At 41.0% G+C, this 24,966-nt stretch overlaps 3 protein-coding genes and 2 pseudogenes across 10 annotated transcripts; all 5 read right to left on the bottom strand.

Moving 5' to 3' along the window:
• Window positions 1-436: 436 nt before the first annotated feature.
• Window positions 437-1,196, bottom strand: LOC141827120 (uncharacterized; annotated as a pseudogene).
• Window positions 1,197-4,089: 2,893 nt separating this feature from the next.
• On the bottom strand, window positions 4,090-7,545 carry LOC141826842 (uncharacterized). Its single transcript, XM_074714156.1, has 4 exons — window positions 7,376-7,545; window positions 7,213-7,290; window positions 5,643-5,835; window positions 4,090-4,497 (listed from the first exon to the last, which is right to left on the bottom strand). The coding sequence occupies exons 2-4, from the start codon at window positions 7,264-7,266 to the stop codon at window positions 4,367-4,369; spliced, it is 378 nt and encodes a 125-aa protein (XP_074570257.1). The 5' UTR covers window positions 7,267-7,290; window positions 7,376-7,545; the 3' UTR covers window positions 4,090-4,366.
• A 2,311-nt stretch (window positions 7,546-9,856) lies between these two features.
• Window positions 9,857-12,319, bottom strand: LOC141826841 (zinc finger CCCH domain-containing protein 18-like). The gene is made up of 7 exons (XM_074714155.1): window positions 11,391-12,319; window positions 11,132-11,299; window positions 10,866-11,045; window positions 10,630-10,703; window positions 10,380-10,550; window positions 10,215-10,314; window positions 9,857-10,103 (listed from the first exon to the last, which is right to left on the bottom strand). Exons 1-7 carry the CDS (start codon window positions 12,317-12,319, stop codon window positions 10,031-10,033), a joined length of 1,695 nt encoding a protein of 564 aa, XP_074570256.1. The 3' UTR covers window positions 9,857-10,030.
• Window positions 12,320-15,129: 2,810 nt separating this feature from the next.
• LOC141828482 (uncharacterized) lies at window positions 15,130-17,045 on the bottom strand. Of its 8 annotated transcripts, XM_074715923.1 has the most exons (3): window positions 16,915-17,045; window positions 16,723-16,805; window positions 15,130-16,627 (listed from the first exon to the last, which is right to left on the bottom strand). In XM_074715923.1, the coding sequence occupies exon 3, from the start codon at window positions 16,589-16,591 to the stop codon at window positions 15,416-15,418; it is 1,176 nt and encodes a 391-aa protein (XP_074572024.1). In that variant the 5' UTR covers window positions 16,592-16,627; window positions 16,723-16,805; window positions 16,915-17,045; the 3' UTR covers window positions 15,130-15,415. The 8 variants fall into 8 exon arrangements, with proteins under 8 accessions (XP_074572024.1, XP_074572020.1, XP_074572021.1 ...); XM_074715919.1 differs by having other exon boundaries at window positions 16,723-17,045; XM_074715920.1 differs by having other exon boundaries at window positions 15,130-16,805; window positions 16,869-17,045.
• Window positions 17,046-19,588: 2,543 nt separating this feature from the next.
• LOC141827119 (cysteine proteinase inhibitor 10-like) lies at window positions 19,589-23,414 on the bottom strand (annotated as a pseudogene).
• Between the last annotated feature and the right edge of the window lie 1,552 nt (window positions 23,415-24,966).

Here is a 24,966-nt window from a genome sequence, read left to right as displayed (position 1 = left end):
GTCAATCAAGCTACTCAAGTTAAACGTACGTGTTAAGCAGACCTATGTGATAGGTGTATTGAATAGATGAGGTAAATTAACATATAAAAGAAAGACCAAATGATCTATATAAATTAAATTAATATATAAAAGAAAGACTAAAAGAGTTGACCCATTAAAATATTTACTGATGCGCCAGGAATGCAACCTAAACCTAATTGAACTTTGAAACTTCAAAACAAAAGACGAGCACAGACTGCAAATGCAAACAGTGTCTGTGAGATCAACAAATTTGATTACATGGAATGAAATTTCTCCGCTGTAGTACTGAGACAGAGGGAGACGGAACCGGTGCGTCGACAGATTCAAATGCTTCATTGGATCACGAACTTGTCAATTGATTTATATACGTCTGTTACATTAATTGATACATGTTTTTCATATATTGAAATATAATCTACTGAAGAGATCGCCGGCGGCAATCGCGCACAGGTACCTCCGGGAAGAGTGCTTGCCATATGTCCTGGAAGGCTGCGAGAATGGATGCGTGGTGTTCTCTCGAGTTGAGCGACAGGAAGCATTGCAGCAGCTGCTCCAGCCCCTTGCTGGACACGATCTGCTTTTCCACCACCATCTCCGCCATCGACCGTAGAAAATCCAGTCTCGGGTCCTCCGACTGCTTCACCACCGCGACGCTCCCCCTCACCGCCAGCGGCGCGCATGTCGGCTTCCTCGTCAGCCTCTCTGTTGCATCATCGTCCAACACCAGCTGTCGTCTTCATCGGTCGAGGATCGAGTACCCCGGTGCCTCGGGCATCGGCCCCGCGAGGAAAATATCGGAACGTCGCGCCGCCTTCCCTGGGATCGATGTGCCGAATAAGGAAGCAGCGAGCTTTTGACCTCGACGTCGACCACTCCGCCGCAGGGGACGACGCTACAGAACTTCGCTTCCTTCAGCTGCCTCTGTGCGTACGCCGACCGCACACGCATGGAGGCGTCAGCGACGTGTCGTTTGTCGGCGGCGGAGCGACGCAGATCGGGTACGCAGCAGAGAAGCGGCAGGGAGGACGAGCGAAGGTTACGGGGGTGATTGCAGCAGGCGAAAGCGGCGGCGAACGAGACGGGGGACGAAGTGGTAGCGTCTTCCTCGGAGATCAAACGGGGCAAACGCAGACGTCGCTGCTGCTTTTTGGTCGTCATCGAGACCGTCTGGAACAGAGTGATGACGAAGCCTTCAAACAACCCCAAATTTTATATGATTTAATGGGTGATTTTCTATTTTTTTAAAATAGTCCTAAAGATTTAATGAAAGCCACAAACGCCTCCAAAACTTTCTTTTCTTTATCAATAAAAATAAAATATTTAAATGATAATTAAGAAGGTTAAAATGGATAGCTTATAGTCTTAGGCAAGCGATATTTAATTTGGAAAACAAATAAATCTTAAGGGAAGAAGTAAAGACCACACTGACAAAGAACCAAACATAAATACAGATTAATTCTATTTCCCTAAACTTATTTTGTTTGGAACATTTGAATGATTTACCATAATGAACTATTCTCTTTTGTTCTACAAAATTATGTGAATGTAAGATATATGAATTCATGCATCAATGCCAACTTTTTACAAATATACACAGCAACGAATTCACAGCACTCCATAATCATATGAATGTAATTAATGTGCTATCAAACTCTTTTTGTCTTCTTCTTCGAATTGTAGTTTCTTGTTTTCAATAAGTACAAACAACTCTTATTTTAACTTTTAAACATGCAGTTCATGTTCTCTCTAAGCAGTAAGCAGTAAGCACCCTCACAGTAAGGTTTACAAGTGTGGTGTTACTTCCGTGTAACTTTGAATCTTATGTGAATTATGTGATCAAGAAGCTTTTTTTTTTCTTTTTCATTTCGCTAATTAAGAGATGAAATAGTGAAGCTGCCTTGATCATGATAGTAGGGCGCACAGTTTCCTGGTAATAATAATTGACTAGCGTTTACATCGCACTCATTCTTTACTACTCTTCTTTCATAACTAAACTGGACGAAGCAATATTGACGAAAAGTAGAACTACAAGGAAAACTGGAAGCTGAGATTTTGGTGACTACAAGTGCAGAGTGGTGTCGACGTCTTGTTCGGTGCAAGTAGCTGGGTGCTGTGAAGTACTCTGATTGGGCCACGAGTTCATTGGCAGTGAGGTCTTCAGGGCCTGCTGCAAGTCCGCCGTATGATCACCACGATTACCAGGCCAACAAGGAGGATGTCCGGATCCACGGTGAGGCCTCGATGGAGGAGGCAATTCAAAATGGTTAAACCACATGGGCTGGGCGCACTGAGCATCTGCGTTCGGCCTCTCGCCCTGAGACCATGCTCTCTCCTGTTCTCTTTCTTCTCTCATCTCTTTAACTGTCTGCAGCTGTCTGAACCTCTCCTGCAACAGGGCGATGGACGATTGTGACACAGTCTGGTGGTTGTTTTCCCTCCTCATGGGTTTAACACTGAATGCCCACAACAGGTTTATGAGATTGTAAAACTGAGTGGTGTTTATATAGCAGAAGGACGCTGTCCTTTTGCGCTTATTCCATCTGATCTCGTGCCCTCTGGTTGATCTCGAATGGTACAGAGAGGGAGCAGAGAATCCATCGGAGGGATGCAAAATCCAAGAAGGAAAGGACCTGAATGCTATTGGAGGAGTTAGTGTAGTGTGGAGGAGGGGAGCAGGAGCAAAGCCACTTTTCCAAGGGAGATAAAAGAAGTGGGAGAGCAGTCCGAGCAGGCATGTAAGTTAGCATTTGGAAGAGAGTTTGCAGAGAATATGAGCTTGAGTGAGGGATTGTCCTTTCATCCTGCTTTTGGTGAGCCTGAAAGAGAGACCTTCCACTTCGCATATGTTTTTTTGCATCATCCTATCAATTCGGTCCGACGCAGGAACAAGCACCCCGATCGGATCAGTAGATGCACTAAGGACTGGACCATGCTGAAAAGGCAGCAAAAACCTTTCTGTTGTGCATCAGTTTGTGTTTTGTTCTACATGGTTAGCTCTGGGAATCTGAAATCATCGTAGCAGTTTCAATGATAAAAGTCGCAGCTGATGCCATGAAAGATTGATCACTGGAAGACGAACTGGGAGCTGATTCGTGCCACTGCAGGGTTCTGACTGTTAGAGCCGATGGAGCTTACAAAGTGCAGAAGCAAATTCTGATGAGCCCAGCAACTTAGTTTTTAGGCGGAGGAGCTGCTGCTTACTGCGCCCGATGTGTCGAAACGCAGCGAATGCAATCGTACCAGTAGTTGTTTTTAATTCTTGGCTTGGGTGTTGCTAGATCATGTACCACAGTCAATCATTAAGGGGGACAAAATTAGAGTTTGGAATGGAATAATCATTGGGGTTGATGAGTTCTTTTTTTGGTGGGTCAGAAGGCATGCTTTGATACTACTGTTTGCTCTATTGGGCATTCCCTGCTCTCTTTTGTCCTGGAGTTGCTTGGAAGGTGGTCAGCTAGGAAATGGCCATTTTAATGCTAGTCACTATTTTTTTTTTAATCTAGATGTCTGAATCAGATCATAGATTTCTTGATGCTCAAAGTTGTTACATTTTGCTCGAATCAGATCATATGTGCTCAAAATTTCATCAAATCAACCAAAACCAAAACTTGGTTGAAATTTTAATATGATACTGTTAGACACATACAATGAGTACTAAATCTCATTTGTTATCGACAAACCTTATTAGACTACAGAGTTAGTGTATTTTTAGACTGATCAAAGATTCAGAATAACAAAAGCCAATGGTGCCAGGTCATAGCTTTCTAATAAGACTTGTTCACGTCAGTGACCAATTAAGGTACTATACAATAAGATGAACATGCCAATCCATTATTCGCAATAGAGCAATTCTTTTCATATATATACAGCATGATTGTATAAATGTACCCAAGAATAAAATCAGAAAATAAATACATCAAATCAACTTGGAGAGTTACAGATGGATATCATCAAACGTGGTTCATTCCATTAGAAACTGATCGTAACGCCACTAATGGTACTAAGAATTCTAAGCTGCCAAAATTGTGGGAAAATTGTACTTTATATTTGTGGATCTAGTGCCAAAAATGAAACCAACATATCACAAATATATATTCAACTATATTTAATCAAGACGAGTTCAGTTTTATCACGTGCGAAGATTATTTAACCAATACACTGGGAAAACTGTGCATATCACAGACTTGTATGAAACAAGGTCACAACTCACGAAGATGAGCATGTACAACTCAATAACTATAACTCACCGGTACCCATTTTCCAGGGAGGAGGGAAGCAAAACAAAGAGAAGATGAGCAGCACTCCATTTTAAGACTTATGTAATGAGCAGTACTCCACTTAAGACTTATGTTTCCAACTTCAAGGATACAACGCGGGATTGTCTATTCCGCTGAGCTAGTCTGACAAACACCACTGATAGGCATGATCGCGCCCACCATGGCTTGTGGACTTCTTGTTCCCCTTTCAGGCAAGCCACTGCATGAGATAAGCAGTTAAGCATAGAATTAAACAAGCTTTGGTAGGAACACAACTTGACAATTATTTAAGTGGGTCAAAAGCTAAAATAATGAAATCTTAGGCAAATGGATAGATATTTTTTCAAAGAAAAGTGAGTCTTATTCATCAATTATATTTTTCTTTAAACAACACATAGCATACAGGATCACTTGAATTATGCATATTGTTTCTGCTGCCAAGGTGTAGTTTTTGCCAACAACCACAAAGCAGGATAGTTTGGATGGAAACGGGGGTTGTGACAAGGTAATCTTTTATCATAAATCTATTCATCCTGGTAACAGACACAGGTTGCAAACAAGATGCCAAATGTAAGGTCAGGTTAGTCGGATAGTGATTTTCAAATATTACAGTTTGCAGATGACGCTTTATTATTATTCTAAAACTCAAGAGGGGTATGCTAGATAGTTAAGAATCTAGTTAGCAGTGTCTACTCACTGTAGTAGGTTAAACATTAACCTTAACAAGTCTTCTCTATCTTATCTTGGGGGATCATGGGTGGAGGAGAACAACTTGCACAACTGTATGGTTGCCAACTACTGGACCTGCCATTTAAGTATCTGGGGCTTTCAGCTTGACACAAAAAGGCTGAAAAGAGAATATTAGGATTCACTAGTAGCAAGGGTTGATAAAAGATTGACACCTTGACAGAAAGCTTCTTTTTCACTCGGTGGTAGAAGAACATTAATCAAAAATAATTTGACCACATTGGCTTTCTACCCAGTGTCAGTGCATGTACTTCCAACTTGGGTTTTGGAGCAGCTTGAAAAGTTCATAAGAAACTTCTTTTGAGAACATGGCACGTAGAAAGCCAATAGGTGTATGTACTTTCATCACAAATGTTTCGTTAGAGATGAGCGAATAGGCTTATCAGTTTAGTCCAACTGTAAGCCAATAGGTGTACAAAATAAGTTGAATTAGTTTTGCAAGAGTTTTACTCCAGTATCTGACACAGAAGTTCAATTTGATAATTGAAAATTTAGACCAAGATAATTAAAGTAAGAAATTTCTTAGTTAGAAATCAACAAAGATGTTTCAGCCAAATCAACTTCACGACAATGAAACAATCAATTATGTTCCAAGAAATAAGAGAGAAGAATAGAAACCTTTTATGCGTCTTAATTCCTTGCAAAGGGTAATGAAGTCACCCCACTTCATGTGGCACCGCCTTATGAAGCGCAGTATTTGTTCAGTGGTGAACATCGAAAGACTTTCTAGATATTCACCATTAACACCATTTTCCTCAAAAGCCTGGCGGTAACTCCCAAGATTTATCTCTTCAAGCCATAAACAGACATCCTGAGATCATGAAATAAAATATATTTAAATAACGGTTCACTATCTCTTTGTAAAATATTTCTTACTGTCTTCATGGTTATTATACATGTTCAGCAAATGGGGTGTGTGAATGCTAAAGATACAAAATTGCAGAATTTTACACAGAGTTTAAAGGCACTTTCTCGATAATGCAAATCCAGGATGTTAATTTGAAGGGAGAATTAAGCAGTAAAAAAATAAGATGAATTAAATGAAAGCAAATCTTGGTGCATAATAACTTAAAAGACAAAAAAAATAGCATGGTATCAGCTTTTTAAAAGTGTTTAATTCTTCTTGAATATGCGTTAATGAGGTGAGACAGATGTATATTACAGGGTATCAGTCACCAAGAGGAAATTGTATATACAGTGTCTAAATTAGGCTGGCTTAGTCAGTTCAGGTTTACTGAACAGAACCAATGTCTTCAAATAGATGCTTGTATCCATCCTGTATTGCTAATTAAGTCTGTCAGTTTTATATCAGTCACAACCTAGCCAATTGGAGCTTAGTGGTGGCAAGGGCAAGAAAAGTACCAGTTGAATACCTAGTCCAAATGTAGGTGACTAAGCTCTCAAGCGAAAATGCAATCGCAATCATATGCAAAAGACAACGTTTTCATTTTGTCTAATATATTATATCATGCTAGGGCTTGCAAATAGATTCGGACAGATCATTGGTGCATGATTAGCAAAAATTTTCCACGACAAATGTTGCTAATAATCACTGCCAATCATTTTACACCCATCATTTGGCCATGGTTAATTTGTAGGGAGAGACCAAACATCAACAGAGGAAAACAAGAACCCACAGCCTCCTTGGCTTGGACAGTTAATGTGTTTAAAGTTTAGATACCAAATGGATAGAAGTTACCATATAGAAATTCCAAAAGATACACCTCCAGGCCACTGCATATGGATTCTGTAATATTTATTTCACCTTTCTGTATTTTTTTAGTCAAACAGTACCGCCTCCACCATGCATTTTTGTCCAAACGTTCATCAAACTAGCATTTAAAGAATGAGTTTCTACATATTTTACTATTGCCTACACTCGAACACAGACGCCTGGCATAACTATAACAACATCCTTCTCAATCCACATAGCCGCATAACAGGTATATTGGCAATTGATGGAAAAAAAAAAGTCTATATGAACTATTTTAATTCTCACTAGGCAATTCAAACTGGGGCGCTGATCTCAATCGAGGCATGGGTAACTTTAAACTCCATCTGAGATTAATTGTTCTACTGGAAAAAGAACTCGTAAAGCATAGAAAAGCTAAATGTCTACGATCAGTGCTGGATGCATTCCGTGCTCAAACATTTCACATTTAAGGAAACAAAGCGAGGCAAAAGATACCTCGACAGTCCAGATGAAAAAATCCAGCGGTTCGGGAGCCCGCCCCTTGCTCATCTCCCTCTTTCGTTCAAAGAAACCCTGCAATTCCCAATCAAAACACACTCGTCGAGATCCAACGACTTCGAATCCCAAATTTGGAAACAAAGTAGTCAAAAAGATTTACCGTCTCTAACAATTGGGGTCGCACCAAACGACAACTAGAGCCCCTAAAGAGATTGGCGATCCGCAGGCTGCCAGGGCTGAATTTCTTCGACGGACGGAGAAGAAAGAGAGAAGCGGACAGGGGCAGACCTAAGGCGACACCCCCAGTGCTCGTACACGAGTTACGCGACTAACCAGTAGCTCACTCAGTGGCTATTATAATTGAAATAAAATTACTATCGATTAAATTTGCTATAATATAGCGTAATAATGACTGCAAGATGAGCTCTTCGATGTATGATTGAATGATTGATAAAATTGCTAAACCGATGATAAATTTCTCTTTTTATAGCGATTAAAATTTCTGCAGTTTTGGTTACGATGCAGCAGAGTTACAGGAGAGGACAAGGATTCAAATCCTGGCAAGTCAAGCAATACCCTCCTACGACCAACTGTAAATCCTTGTAGGATGGTCGTGATCGTGTGGGACCGCTAAGGTGGCCCATCTTTTGCAGAATAATTGAATAAAATTTTCCAATGATCTCACGCATAAATTGGATCGTAGGCAATATCCTCCTGCGGCAAGGGTCGTGACCAACTGTAGTTTTCTCGATTTACCTCCTCACAAATGGTCGTGGGACCGACCGGTGGGGCCGCTAAGTTGACGGATTCCATCTTTTACAGAAGAATGATAAAATTCCAATGAAATGAAAAAAATGTAGCTAGATCCAAATACTAAAGGATATAAGTTTAGTGCCTTGCAATCCAACAAATGCATAGAGACATGCACAAGTGTGCACCATTGCAAATGGAAACGACACGCACGAGATGAGACTCACAACATCATCTTAAGATTCAGAGGATATCACTTTAAAATTTACATATAAATACATTTTACAAATTCAGCACTATTATTAAAAAAAAGATTGTTTTATTAGTCCCCATGTTCAATTATCAAATGAATCCTTTTCCTTAGAGCAAAGAAAAGAAGAAATGTATTTTTTTTCTAAATACCTTTGTCCTTTTAGTCGAAATGGAATCCTTTCTTTATGTTTTACTTTACGCTCGACAGAGTAATGTTTATTCACATTGCACAATCGATCAACTTTGGCCTAAATCTAGATTTTTTTTTTTGAATAATTGCTGATTAATTGGGGTTTGAAAGAAAACTAAAAAAACAAAATACTTTAGGTTGTTAAGAGACGTCTTCATAAATATATTTATTTATTAATTGATTACGATGAATACGATTACGAGTGAGCGTCCAATTATGAGAACATAACTAATATTGTGCTTATATAATATATTTGTTGTCGATTGAGTTCCATTAATAAACTTATTATTGCAGTGTTTTAAAACGCCAGCCCATAGATTGGAAAGTATTCAATGATTGAAAAGTAGTCAAATCTTGTTCAATTCCTCACTTCACTCGAATCTGTCGTTCTATAAAGAAACACAGCAAAATCAAAACTGCTGAAACACACAGTGCTTTGATAAATGCGATTAAGAATGTTTTGATGGTCTCATTCCAAGTGAGGAAGTCAGTAAGAACAGACAGGGAATTGGAAGGTGGAGCAGCTACAGGAATCAAAAGCCGAAAGGGACTTTGGTTGAAAATGAATGCAATCCTCCACTGCTGTCAATGCAATCCACCACCACCTAAAGCAGACAACGAACCTAATCTAATAATCGTCACTGCGCGGCCGTCCTTGCTTATTTTCCAGTGAGGAGAGTGATGGCACCAAGAAGCTACGATCGCCATGGGCCAGCAATGGTGACAAGGCTTAAGCCTCAAGAGACCAGCTTGAGGGATGGTTGGCCCTAGCAGACATGTCCTTGTTTATCATAGCTAATATGACACAGTGAGGAGAGTGATGGCACCGAGCAAGACGATCGCCATGGGGCCAGCAATCGTGACAGGGCTTAAAACTCAAGGAGCCAGCTTGAGGAATGGTTGGCCCTACCAGACACGTAACATCAAAGAACAAATCAAATCTATCCGAGATCACGATCTAAGGTTTTCTGTTTTCAGGATAAACAGGACCAAATCCAACTAGATTCTCCCAGTGCAATAATGTCATAGAAGGGAGGCAAGCCATGAGAATTGAGAGGATCACATGTGAGCGGTCCCAGGTTTTCCCAAGCTTCATGTGCAATTGCTTTTCGCCTGGTGCTTGGTTACGAACCAAAGAACAAAATGAATCACGTTGACAATCTTAAAGCCAGAAGGAATTCGACATGACTAGATCGCAAAAGCATCCAGCATCCAACATCCACACAACAAAGTCGGATGGCTAGGCCAGTTTGATACTGCAGCCTAGAATAACCAAGCTTTTTGAAAATGAAAATTGTAACACTAATCCATAAACATCTTTGCAAATAGTAAAGCATTTATGTCTTTTGTTCTTTTAGTATGGAAACCAACATTGTATAACAAAACACAAGCTAAATCTGTCTAATGTCACTAATTTGTTTAGTGCTAAACATTGCAAGGTATCGTTCCTATTTTCAAGTAGCTTTTCTATGATATGTATGGCCTTATAGACGAATGTATAATCAGATGATGGTTTCTTTTGGATTGGGTTCCTCTGAATGCTTGAGAAGATAGTATAACTTTGAATCACCTGTATCAGTGTTGAATGCTCACTCTAATTCTAGGTAGAGTTCTTAACGAATTCTATATGACTGTGGAAATGCTACATCCAGTCTCAGGTGAATAGAAGGGACTATCTGGAAGTTGTATGTGATCACTGCAAAAGGATAACAGAAACTAATTAGGATAGAAAACAACATAACATTACATTTCAGATTAATTTCGGCTGCCTCAAACTAAGCAGTGCATGGATTGTATAATTGCTGACCTCTTTCTATCACTGCAATTGTTCATTTCCTGCTTAGCCATGCAGTCACTTCTGAGGCCACTCATTGAATAAGTGGAATGGTTGTTGACATCAACTGCAACTGAATACATGTAAAATAAGTGGCCGTTTTGGATGATATGAATAGCAGAACAAATTCAACTTTACCTTCCATAGACTTTCGCTCATTGCTTTTGCTGCTGAAATATGATTGAGATGTCAGGTGATTACAGTTTAGCTGCAGTTCAAACAGCCGTCTTCTATCAAGTTCAATAGCGAGCTCATGACCTTCAGAGAGCTGTCTCTGGATATATCCAGCACCTTCAGATGTATTGAGCACTAGAATAAGATATCATTAGGTCAATACATAAACAAGGGATGATCACAGTATGCAAACAATTGATGAAACTGCACCAACTTGTATCTGTGTTGTGGTCCATTGCAAAACATTGAGAAGGGAAACACATAAAAGGCTCCTTTTCCGGGTACTTTCTGCAAACACTCAACTACTTTGGTGACTAATAGTTTATACAATCATCAAAGCAAAATAATATATACTTTTTTTATAAGAAAAAACATGAAATCCACAAAATATGATAGATCATTTTTAAGGGTTCCAAAGAACAAAGACAATGAGAAGTTAAATCAATTTACTTGTCTGTAAGCTTTGATTTCTCCTTGTATGGCTTAACTAGAACGCGTGAACCACAAATGTAATGTGGATGTCCCATTGCCAAAATAACTTTGACAGTCTCTGAGTAGAGGAAACTCACAAACCCGAACATTCGCTTCTCTTGGCGCGGAATTCTCACATCATGTACAGGGCCATACTGACTGTTAACATGGAATATGACTCCTGAGCATATTATATATATTGAATAAACTTGTTGTCAGACAAGAAATTGGAATATGTATATTACTTGAAATAATTGAAGACATCTTGCTCCGAGAACATGCTTTCAGCAGGGAAAGTAAGATATATCTGATGAGAACTTAAAAGTACTCCAAACTGATCCACCCTCTCACCCTTGTACTCCATATACTTGGGAGCATCTTCTGCAAGTATAACTGAATGCTGCCCATGAGGTCTGCATTTGAATAGTAGTTAGTAATTTTCTTTTCGATCATTTATGGAAGCTCTCTATCTAATGGCAAACATCCTTCATAGCAAATAAGTACCTGTCTATTAGTTGAATGCTATGATTCAACTGATTAAGCAGCTTTGTCAAACTGAAGCCACCCTTACCATGACGCTGGCTCTCCGTAAGATATCCATCAGCCTGAAGCATTTTACCATATTTTTCATGGTACATGTTTGGCAAGGAGGCTATAGAAATAGGAGCCCCACTCTTTGATTTCAGTAATTCTGTGATCTCCATTTCCAATTTGGCAAATGCCCCTGGTGGAATCATATGATCCTCATTACCAAACTCATACAATTCTGGATCATGCATATCTTTAAACTGTTCAGGAGTTAACTGAGCATGGAAAAAGCGACAGTTGATACCATTCTTACAGTATCCCCTGTGAAAATAATGGCATGCTTTGGGAGATGATTCGAGCCACGCTTGGCGCAACCGTGCATTGCTACTCGAACAGAAACCACCAGCAAGTACAGCATCAGGCAAGCAGTAATTTTTTGAGTGGTCAGTACCAAAGGGATTCAAATCATTTGGTTGGTCCTTCAAGGCCAAAAGAGCAGTTTGTTTGCATATCAAATCAGTATTTAAAGAAGGCAAGATCTCTGTATTTTGAGGAAGTGGCATCTCTTGAGGAGATAGCCAAGAAGCAAAACGGGGAACTCCAATCCGAAGATCAGAAGGTGAAGGGATAATTGTTGAAAAAGTTGGGGAATGAGGCATGTAGTGAAACTGCGGATCTTGGTTGAATTGCATAGGAATGGCCATGTTCATCTTTCTTGATGAAGCGATGTATGCTTTGGCTTCATTGATCAGAGAAAGGATCTGATCATCTGGTCCTAGTGCAAACTCCAAGAACTCCTTTTGTGTGTACTTCAAAAGAAGATAACCAATGAGCTTCATAGCATTTTCTGGTTCAATCTTTTGAATTCTGTTGAACACACAATCAGCAACTTCCAACTTCTCCATCCTGTGCAGTAAAGAATGAGTAAGTTCCTGAGCATCATTCTCATGAAAAACACAAATGGGAAGCAGGAGAGTTTTCTAGCGAAAACTTTGTACCAAAACACCTGTTGAATAACATAAATTACCACTTAATAATACAGATTAACAATGTAGTATCTCTGGAAACCAGCAGAATGGGTAAGGAGAGAACGAAGGAGAATGAGAGAAATAAAGAGTAAAATTAAATGGAAAGGGAGAAAAGACAGAGGGATGCGTGAAAACTACACCTTTCCTTTCTCCTTTCCGGAAGAAAATACAGACAGCGTTTAAAGCCAAAGTTTGCAGTTTGCAATAAACAAAACTGCAACTAAAAGAGAAGGGATGGGAACAGTTGTTGAACCATATGAAACGGAGGGCGAAAAAACGAAGAACCCTTTTACGACAATGGAAATCAATGCGTCAAGGAGACAGAGCAACGCAATCAATAGACGATGCCTTTTTGGTTTCACAAACTCCAGTCAAAAGCAACAACGAACAAGAACAAGCATCGGCTGGGAGAGTGGCGGAAGATTACGGACATGAGAAAACAGGCTCAACAATGCATCGAAAAGCCCCTTCTCGGAGGAAAACCAACACAAATCAAACAAACCTGCTGCACAAACTCCACTCCCTGACCAACCGAAGACACAAAAGAAACAAAAACTCTTCCGATTGCAAAACTTACAGTGTCGCATGCAAAGCCAGCCTAGTGTTCCTTCAACAATTCTTGGGACTGGCAGAGAGCGGAGACGAAACAGAAAGCAATAAATAAATCCTTGATTTCGAAACGAGGGAAGGTAAAAAAAATCGCCTCCTTTTTATAGACTCGTTGCATGCGTATGTTTATCCCAAATAAAAAACAAAAACTCATTACCATTAATCGTGAGAATATTACAGCAAGAAATCAACCAATAAAGAAGGCATTAAAGCGTACCTTGTTCAGACGATAATTTAACCAAAAAAAACAAAAAACTTCATGGTTATAATCTGAAGAGATTGTGGCCTTCGAACTAAATGGCCGAATTGACCCCCGTAATCGCTATCCAATCGACCATCATCATGGCGACTGAATTGGCTCCCCATGGGACCAATGCTCTTCTCTTGTCCCAACTAAACAATAAATACTTGCTTCACTGCTCACTGGATGGTCGAAATACATATTTTCCATGTCCCTTAAATTCCCACCGTATTCGTAAACCGTATAAGGCAATGCACTAACCTCTCACAGCTGTCCAATTAAAGCATTAGCTGGTGGTGGCGAAAAGAACATCCCGATAATTATGGTAAAAAATCTGCAGGGAAATCTAGGCTTTAATTCATACTTCTTCAATTGTAAAAAAGGAAAAAATTAATTTTTTTTGCATACCGCGAAATTGGATTATATTAATCGAGAGCATTTCGCTTTCCGTTCTCAGTTTAACAATTTACAAAGGGGGTTGAGTAACCATGGCAATGACCTCGCTCTTCTCCAACTTAGTAACATCGCAAGTGGTGCAGACATGGGAGAAGAGGACGGTGCGATTGCGTGTCCCCGACGTCGCTTTAAATGTCCGTCGGGGGTCGGGCGAGTGAGCCGCGACCGCGAGGTCACGAGGCAAAAAAGGGACTTTGGGAAACTGAATTAGGGAGTGGCTTAATGGCACAGTGCTCACAGTACGTGTATATTATCATAATGAAGCTCTAGACTCTAGTGTTGAATGGAAAATTTGCTTGATGGTTTAGGTGATCAACTTCAATGTGCATCGGCCCTACATGTGATGATCAGAGTGGGTGAAGGAAGCACCTGGTGATGTTAGTATGTTACGTTGTGCATTTGCTAAGATACATGAAAATGTTGGCAAGACCACAGTGGAACTGCAGGATCAATGTTATTTTACATGGCCAAGGTCTTAGTCTTAGAACCAAGAGAATTCAAGCAGAGTAGGCATGTTGTGACGCCTTGGAACTAGAGGATGGATAGTAAGGTCATACTGATGAGGAAACTTGAACTTTGAAGGCACTGATACGACAACTTGGGATAACAAAACAGAAGTGAAAATGAAACTGCTTGCTATTGCAAATGAGATCAAAGAACTAGGCGATAGGATTGGCTAAGATCAGAACAACAATCTAGCATGGATGATCATTATTTAGTTTTATTTATTATTTAAAATTGATAAAATAAGATGAATAAACTAAACAAATAGGAGGAGAAGAAAAATGTGAGCAAGTGGATTTGACATGTGAAGCAGATGATGAAAAGGTGGGTTGGATGAATTATCTAGGTTAAATTGGTTTGGTTTGATTAGATAGATGGGATAGATCAAAGGGTTAAATAGAGACTGAATTGTTCACACAAGCCTACTAGAGCGAATAGGTTGGATGAGATGGTTCAAATAAACTGATTAAGCTAAATCATCTTTCTCATTCTTTTCCTAAATTATACTTAAAAAAAAAGATGTTTAAGCTGTCCTATATATTATATATATGTAGGTGAAACAGTCAAAGAGGTTGAGCGGTACTGAACTTGAATAATATTATAGTGAATAGAATAGTATTACAAAAAGTAGATATGAAATTAGGTTGTTGATCCATCACATAGTTATTTTGTACTATGTAGAACATGTCAAACTTTCCAGATGAATCGAATAAGTTGAACTTCTCTTTGAAAAAAAAGAGTCAAATGCAATGAATGAATTGGACGAAATACAACAAATGGACTTAAAGAAGAAAGAAACTTGAATAATTTATATAAAGTTGGCAAGTTTTCAATACTTTCATGTATATTTATTTAGGAAAAAGAACGAACACAAGTATTGAAAAATAAAAAGTGCAAACTGAACATTTACAAGTTCGAGTCCAAACTTTTTGAAGAGAGCCAAGGCAACTAATTATATACTAATTCAACTCGTCCAAAATGAAAATCAGACAAGTATTAGAAACGCTTCATGAAGTGGATAAGCTTTAGAACGTAGGCCATCTGATACCAAGAAGTCGGCCATGAGCATAAGCGTTAAGACGCAAGTGGAAATACTGATGACAAGAAGTCTGACACGCACACACAGAGTTAACAAGTTGTGTGTTTGGTACTTAGCATTGAGCTCAGAAGAAGGCCCGGCTCCCGTAGAACACACGAGAACCGATTCCCTTTGCTGCCACCGTCGCCGGCCTATCGTCGGAACTCACAGTAGCAGTCTGCAAAGTCGAAGAGGAGTTACCGTCCACTTCCATTGGAAGTTTCATGTTGGCCAATGACTCTGTAAATTGCTGCATGCTCTTCATGTACATGTCCACTATATCCTGTTGCACCAGTGTTTGCTCTGGCTCAATGTTGATGCGGATGATTTGATTCATTGTTGAATTGTTGCTGTTCGAATTGGTCTCGCTCTCTGCGACTCTCGGATTCTTCTCTTTCGGGCTCGGAGTTGCGGTGGCTAAGAAACCGCGAGAGGTGGACGGAGAGGTGGGTGGAAGCGAGAGAGAAGAGTCACTGGTCGAGGCACTGGTAACAGGAGTGTCGTTCTTTGGAGCACCAGTTGAGTACGATCTGTCCTTGATGCCGGAGAAGCTCTCCACGAGGCGCACCCCTGCTTCCTCATCCTCACGATTGCAGTTCTCCGGATCGATCAACGCCTCGGCGCACTGTGTCTCCATGTCCGAGCATTCGAGACCGAAGTACTCCGATATCATCATCTGATTCTCCTTGGCAACTTTCAAGTCCGGGAACTCGATCTTCTGGTACTCATGGGGGTTTTCTGTCTCCGGCAAGGTGGCTTCGGGGAGCAGGGGGTTCACCTGTGGGAGCGCCATCACATCCGGGGAAGCGCCGGCGTAAGAGAGCGAGAGACGAATGAAACCAGCAGGGGAATGGAAGAGGTCGGTAGAGGAGAGGGAGAACTCCTGCGCCAGTAGCTTGCCGTCGACCACGAGGACGTCGGCTAGGGGCACCAGGGCGAAACCCAGCAGCTGGTCTTCCAGGTAGTTCTTCACCTTGCTCAGCATCCAAATCTCGCACTTGAGGGACGACTCGACCGTCCGCACGCAGAGTCGGAGCCGCTCGTCGAAGACCGGGTTCTGGCCGCCACCATTGATGGTTCGGGTGGAGACAGTGACGTCCGGGTCGCTGGTGAGGCAGAGCTTGGCGTAAACGTCCTGCTTGTGGTAGATGCAGATGTTGTGGATGTCGCGAGCTTGGTGGACGAAAACATCGAGGAAGCCGGCGAATCCTCGGTGGCTAAGTTCGCCGGCGAATGTGTTCCTGTTGTCGACGATTTCCATTCCTTCAAGAAGCTAACTAGTAACGAAGCTTGAAGACTGCAGAAGAAACATTGGAGCTTTAAATTAATGAAAACCCGACTTTGGCAGAGGAAATTGCTGGCTAAAGCCTCAACAACCCCTAGAAGCTTTACCTGCGGAATTGAAGTCAAAGAAGCTGCAGTTTCATGGTAAAACAAAAAAAGGGAACAAAAATTCTCGAATCGATGTCAAGAACCTATTTTGATAAGTTCCTGGATCAAATTACTGTCAAAAATCGAATCTTTATGCAAAAACATACCAAGATGACAATTCTTCAAAGGAGCACACTTAGAACACGACCAAACCTGCAGGGGAGGATAAAGAACAATACAGGGAAAGTGGACGTCAAAGCTTATAGAATTCCACAACAAAGGTGAAGAAGAACACTAATAAATTGGAACAAAGGGAGGAAAAAAAGGTAGTGGAGACTCAAAGGCAGTGGATTGCATACTGTAGTTGCCCAACTGGTCTCCCTCCTTTTGGAAAAAGTCAAAGCATTTCTGTTGAATTCAACTCGTGATGGTTGAGATCTTTTGTACTGGGACAATGTCCACCATGAAAAAACAACGAAAAATTAATTCACAATAGTGAAAGATTAGAAGATAAGTGCTTGATCCTGCACCCAAATAAAAAATTTTGGGCGATAGAACACGATGCTTCGTCCATTCTGGTTAATAATTGCCGCCAGCAAAACGAAAAATAAAAAAAACAAAGTGTGGAAGATAGCGACAAGATAACTTTCCGGGATTGCATTGAGAAGGATGTTTGTTTCTTCGAGTTGTAAAGAGACCTGAGAGTGCATTCAAAGGAATAAATTGAGTGGGGTATTAATTTAGGTTGGAGTCAGCTGTCAATTAGGGCATTTCGCCATTGTTGACGGGCTAACTTATTCATATTGTGGGACAACACTTTCCTTTCTCGCATCCGAGGCAAGTTTGTCGGCATTTGGTTGCATTTCATAGCACTAGTTTTCCTAACTTGTTGAAAATTAGCACCTAACAGAATTAATGGGGAAGATCTCTGATGCTCCAAAAGCATGCTCGATTATTTTAAGATTTGTTGGTTGATAGGGTTTATTGTTCATGACGAGGTCGCAATTCTTAAGACCTTTCAAAGGGGAGCATGGAGAAGCAACTCCAAATAGCTCCTTCATGGGTTGATCTCTACTGTGTAAGGTTTGAATCCTATTTTGTGTTGGAGCGTCGAGGGGCATAAAAAGACAGATGGTGATGCCGATCACCAGTGAGCACTTGCAAGAGACTCAAGAAAACTCGGAGATGAGTTTTGACAGAGAAATCCTGAGTTTCAGATTATGATGAGCTTCAGATTATGATGAAGGTGCAAATGTGGACTAGTTTGGAATAAAAATTAGAATGAACTCCCTTTATAAGATAACACTTGTCTTGTTTCAACCTTGAGATTAGTAGTCTGTATTTGTCTATTATAACTAATTCACCTGCATTCTACAATGGTCTAAAGTCGTATATTTTTGTTAGTTGACAAGGTCATTTTTAACTGTGTAACATTTTATCATCCTTACACCATGCATACAAATACACGAGTAGTTTACACATCTACCAAAGACGCTTTTGCTTTTATTAAATTTCTGCACTTTGTACTGAACTTGTGCACTTGTTAGGAAAATAAATACGGGTTTTTTTACAAAGGATGTATCTGAATTTTAGAATTTGTAAAGATTGTACTGTACTTTTTATATTTTCCAAGGGACGTACTTCTGTCTCAAAATATTATTTTTCTTTAAAAATGAAAAAAATATAAAAAATTCTTCCACCTCTAGGCCTTGTCGATCGCACAGTCATGACGGCTCGGTCGGACCATTTGGGCGCTCAGCCTGACCGTGCTTGCACAACTGCTTAGCTACGCCTAGCCTCGTGATCGTAGGGCTTGACCTCTTAGTCACAGAGCCCGATCATGAGGTCTAATCGTTTGACCTCTTGATCATGGGCCTGGTCACCTAGCCACGCTTGTCCTTGTGGTTGCTTGACTTTGAGGCTATATAAGGCTTGACCTCTTGATCATGGGGCTTCGAATTGTTCCAACGTATAATTGAAATTATAATTCAAAATGACTTAAATTTAAATTCGATTCGAATTATTTGAACATTAATTTGAGTCTATTTAAATTAAAATTATATAAAAATAATCAGAATTCGATTCGAGTTTGACTCGCGAGTGACTCGTGAACGAACAAAATATTATAAATTCAAATTTAACTAAAAAAATTATTCAAGTTCAGTTCAAATTTAATAATTTCAAATACGAATCAATATTTTTCAAGCCGATTCCAAAAAAAAACAAATTTGATTCGTTTGCTCGCCTAGATCGCACATGGATTCTTTTTATTTTATATTTTTTAATACAAAGATATTTTACAAGAAAAAATATACCTTTTAATAAATATAAAATATAATATGGCCTTTGAAAAAAATCTAAAATTTAGATGCGCCTCAATGGTTCAGTGGAGCATTTTATATTTATTGGAAATTGACTTATGCATTTTATTATTGCAATTCTCATGTAAGAACTGTCATTTTGGTGGCTCCTCCAAGGTAAGCCCCACACTTCTTGAAAGAAGATAATCACTTGGCTCAATAGTAGGTGTGAGGCAATTAATGAGACATTCTTTACCCACTCAGAATCAATATATGTGAGACAATTAATAGAACATTTCTCATCCACCTATTGATAACAACATTTCTATAAAAATCATATGCATTAAGTGCTATTTGTCCCCGCGACAGTAAGCACGTGGATAGCCATTTGTTGGCACTTGCTAATACATAAATGATTTGCACTCTTTTTACAATAGAGGAAAGGAGTGCGATAATATAAAAAAGATGTGTACCGAATCCAGAAATTAAAAAGAAAATCACACACAAATGCAGTCCAAATCTCCATTTTAGTAAAAGTTGATTCTAAATTCATGACCGAACTCAATTTATGAGTTCTTTATCATCAGTGAGCGGAACTGGGACACTTCAATTGCAGTAGACATAGCTTTATAATATCGATCAGGAATTTATCAACGACATACTCTAATCATATCGTGCAGAATAATTATAACAAAAAGTAAATATTATGACACATATCGATCGTCGCCACAGCCGGTACATATATTATCGATAGCCTTGTCGTCACATGCAGGAGCCCTGATCCATTCTACTGATGCGTCCACGTCGAGAGATTAATTCGTTAGGTCTTGGAGAGTCGGACGAAGGAGGTGAGCTGGCGGAACTTCTGCCAGGGCTTCTCCCAGACCACGGCCTGGTACAAGGCCGTGCCGCCGCTCGCATCCTTCACGCTCAGCTTCAGTCGGTAGTTGGTCCCGGCCACCACCTGCTGCTCCGCCTTCACCACCCCGACCAGCGTCAGCTGGGACCCGTTGTTCTGCGGCTTGTTGTGCTCCGACACCGCGAACGCCGCCAGCTCCTGGACGTGCTCGTCGTTCACGTTGGCAATCGGCGTCCACCCGCCGACCACAGCCCCACGATCACTTGCTGGAGCCCTCGCCGCGGCGACGCTGCCGGCGAAGAAGGCGAGGAGGAGAGGAAGAAGGCAGATGTGGAGGAGAACGGATTGTCCCATGGTGCTGACGGTTCTGCGATTGGAATGGTTGGTTTTGGTGCGGATTTAAAAGGAGAGGAAAGGGATGCGTGTCATGTACGCGATGATTGACTGGAAGGACGTTCTGAGCGTCAAGTCACGGGTGGGGACGCGAACGTGGGTGACGACGTGCAGGACGGAACTGACGAATGGTTTTTGCCCGAGGAAAACGGTGGACGCTCCATCTGAAGCTTTTTTTACCACATCACGCCACGTTCTTCTTCTTCTCTTAATCAATTCGTGGTATATATGATTTCCTGACGTAAACTAGATTTATCTTCGTAAATTAAGTGAAAATTTGGCCGTCTATCATATTAACTCAAATAGTATCCATGGGATGTCCACTCGATTTGAGAGAGAAATGTTATGTTACGCGATGAGAAATTCATAGCTCGCGCGACACTCGCGATCCAATGTCATTGTCGCTGCTCTTGCCGTGTCGTTCGACTATCGTCGATCGCCGCCTCGGACGCGATCGACACATTGTTTGTCGGCGCTCCGTCCGACGTCGAATTCCGATCGGATAGTGGTCGGAATCCGACGTAATTCGATTGGAAACAGGGTCGACAGTGGCGCGGCTACTGTCGATCGCGATCGGTCTATTTCCGACCAAATCGTGGTCACTGGACGACAGAGGACGGGCTGGCATCGCACGGTGGTCCTTCCTCGATCGGTTTCTGATCGCGATTTGATCGAAATCCGATCCGATCGTGGTCGGCAGTGGCACGCGTCACTGCCAACCGTGATCAATCCTGTTTCTGATCAAATTCGTCGGATTCTGACTACTGTCTAATCGAAATCCGTCGTCGGACGAAACACCGACGAGTGGCGCGTCGATTGCGGTTGAGGCGGCGGCCGACGGGGGCGACCACAGTGGCAATGGATCAAGGCGTCACGTACTAAGTGTGTCACACTGGATAGCATTCTCACGGTTTGAGATATCATCGATTTTATAGATAAACTTCTAGAGTCATTTTAAGTGCAAACAACCACCAGATTGAGATTAATAAACTATTAAATTTCAGAGTACTTTGTTATAGCTTGCAAGGCATGAACAGAGGGCATGATCATCCTTTCAGATTTGGTTTCTCCAGTCAGACCCCATAACGCCTTCGAGAGAAGTCATGGATTGCTTCACGGGGAAGTCTCTAGAATATCGAATAGTTTGGTGGGTCGAAGTGACAGATTGCTTGACTCTAACAACCACAAATCACGTAACAGCACTGTTAAGTGTCTGCTGTTCTCTGGACTAGCACTGCAAAGAGAGAATATACTGCCTGCCTCACTGAGGCAAGATTATCGAAATCTGCCTGTCAAAGTGTACAAAATTGGCGGATAGAAGTTTAAAAATTATATTGTTTGGAGGGTGAAAGTGACTTCTCGGTTATCGACTGAATTTGTTTTTGTCCCATTCATTTTTTTTAAAGTAATCAAATGAATTATTATTAATAACAGCATTTTGTTAACCTCACTTCACCCCTCACCCTCACTGCTCATGTTAATAGCAACACGACACGTGTATAAACACAAATTTAACATAAAATTCATTAAATCAAAGGAGGTGCAATTAAGAGTGTAATCGAACCAAACCAAATCGAACAGTAAGAGACTCAAGCTTGAGCTCGGTTCGCTTTCCTTAAGTTCGAGTTCGGCTCGAGTTGGATCCGAGCTTTAGTTCTTAAGCTCAAGTTTGGTCCGTAATGAAATTAAATAATTCGTAAACGACTCGCGCTCGGTTCAAAAATGACTCGTTTAAAAGTTAAACGAGGTTAGTTGGAACTCCATTCAAAAATAACTCATTTAAAAATTAAACGAACTTAATTCAAATTTGGCACGTCAATAGATAATATTTATAATTCATGTAGTATATATATATACACACACACGTTTGTGAACCTCTTAACAAACATGTTCGTAAGTTTTTAAATGAACATGTTTACGAGCTCGCGAACCAAATAATATTAAGCTTGAACTCAGCTTGATAATATTTTCAAATTCGAAATCAGACTCAAATTCGGCTTGTTAACTTAATCGAAATGAACTCAAATCAATTTTCTTTCGAATCAAAACTCAAATAGCTAGCGAATAGCTTAGCTCGTTTACACCCCAGATGAAATAATATATATCAAGCGAAAATTTCAACGGAGTGTTAGAATAGAACGATATCTATTTTATTTGGTTTTAGATATAATCGATTTTTTAGATAAACTTCAAAGCTTTAGTTATCCGCCAGAGAGAAAAGGATTGAAAACGAAAAAAAAAAAATCAATAGTAGGAAGGAAAGGGAAAGAAAACTGATCAATCACAATCAACAAATTTAAATATTATACTTCATTAACTATCATATATTTCATGCTTAAATCCATAAGAAGTATCAACTTCAAGAAATCACGGAGACAACTATTCCTGTTGAGATCCGTTTTTGGACGCATCATCACCTTTTCAGCACCAAAGCCGGATGAGGTCTTGCGAGGAGGTAATCGCGAAGCTGGGAGAACCTGCAGACACAACAACCATGAGAAGGAAGGCCAGGGGTGCCCTGGTTCGACCACTCCGATGCTTAAATCAGTCTGTGAGAGAAGAAGAAGAAAAACAGAGGAAAAATGGAGTGTCGAATGTGAGTTCGCATACCTAAGCATCGAGAGAGGAAGAATACCTATATATCTAAGGAGAAGGTCACATCTCATCTAATTAAAGAGGATGTCTCATCATTGATCATGATCTGGTCAGAAGGAATGGAATGATCAGTATGACAGTTCCATCATTGACTTACGATTGTAGTGTCATTTCGCACGTGGATGTCAGAATGACGATCATAATTAAGGGCTGTGGGGCTGTCAGAGGGAACGATGAGAAGAGTAATATTTAATGAAGTAGGGCATCGAGAAGTGAACTTTGTATCGGTCAAGTCTGAGTAGAGACGATGTAATCTGGCTGACGGAGAGGAATCGGCTCAGAGTCAGGAGTTGGCTCAGTATCGGCTAGAATTAGAGTCGGCCTGAGAAGTCTGCCTGAGAACTCGGACTCGGCGGTCAGAGTCAGCATGCCTGCAGAGCCGACTCGGTTCGGAGAGCCTGTCTCCTTGAGGATTCGGCTCGATCTTAAGATCAATACGGTAGGGGATCTGGATCAGGCTCAGAAGTTGATCTTTGCGGGGATTCGGCTCGGGCGTAGGAGACCATATTTCTGAGGACTCGGACTTGAGGGGCGAGGGGACTCGACTCAGTTTCCGACTCGATTTGGTTGATCCGGATCGAGCGTGGGAGCCGATCTGAAGAGGGATTTGGCTCGAGTGTAGGAGTTGATCGGAGGGGATTCGACTCGATTCGGACTCTCGGAGTTAAGTCGACGTAGATAGGACAAGGCGCTCGGGGTGCGGTGAGACTCCGAGCCTCGAGTCTAGCTCAACGAACTACTCACGGATTTGATTCACCGAGATCCGTTCCTTGTGCCCATAACAACAACAAAATTAAATTTAAATGCATATATTCCCTTTAAATTCTAAATGTGAGATTAAAGTTCGGAAATTCTAATAGCTCCAAAAACTCTCTTTCTTCTTCCTTCATTCTAAGAGGATCCTTCATGAATATTGGTACAAGCAAATTTTAAAACGGATTTGGAGTTTGCAGGCTTCATCAGGTTGTTTCACAACTTGTGTGGTAACGCAGTTAATGATCTCAGTTTTTTATTTAACAAGGTGCCTGTACAAATTTTTCAAGATCGAATTCTAATTAGATGAATTATCGGATGAATTTTCTTCGATGGATGGTTGATTTAAAAATGCTAGGTTGCTGAGCTATTACAAGGGTTTCTCGATTTATCATTCTGAGGGATACCGGAGCCAACTAAAAAAAACTAGAATACCAAATGATATTGCTAGCTAGCTGCTCATATGCTGGATTCAGTTTCATGGTTCCATTTTGAAGAAATGAGGGCTTCTATTCAGTCATTCTTGAAGTCCATTGAGATGTCTATATAATTGAGTTGGTTACAATGTAATAGATTTGCTGAAATAGACAAAGATCGAATCATGACTGATCAATTACAACTTCTTAATTCATATCCTCATATAGATCATAAAATCAACTGAAGTCCATTGAGATGATTCCTCAAACCAGGACATTATTCTACATTTCATTTGTTCTAAATTCCGCAGAAATTACTCACGCAACGTAACTGTACATGACACCCACCGAATCCACCTTTCAATAGGAATCGAAGAAGAAAACGAACAAAACCGTCCGTCGATCTACACGTAGCTAGGAAACCGGGATAACACCCACCTACCTAACGGCGCGCGCGGGCGGCGACGGCCATGATGCGGCCGACGCCAAGCCGGAGCCGCGGGTAAGCCCGCATCGAGTACACGGCCACCTCCCTGAAGAGCGCTTCCACCGCCTCCACGAACGGGTTCAGGCTCCGGATCGGCGGCACGTAAAGCGTCAGCGGCACCGCCGAGAAGGCCACCGCGAACAGCAGCTGCAGCATCTCCGCCACCTTCCCGTCTCGATCTATCACCGACGATCCGACGACCACCGCCCGGCGAATTAACAAGGGGGGATGATATAGGCAGAAAGCAAATGTGGGAAGAGACGTGGAAGGATCTAGCAGCGCAACTTCGCGAGAGAAACGGTTGTTATTACTTTTCGTTGTCTGACCAAACGGAAAGCCAAGGCGATAAAACACGACGACAAAAAAGGGACACGTCCACCGGAAGCGTTGACCAGTTCGACG

The sequence above is a fragment of the Curcuma longa genome, chromosome 4 (genome assembly GCF_044706935.1).
Source record: "Curcuma longa cultivar G26 ecotype Majalengka, Jawa Barat chromosome 4, ITB_CL_G26_1.1, whole genome shotgun sequence".
NCBI lineage: Eukaryota > Viridiplantae > Streptophyta > Magnoliopsida > Zingiberales > Zingiberaceae > Curcuma > Curcuma longa.
This window is presented reverse-complemented; position numbering and strand designations above follow the sequence as displayed.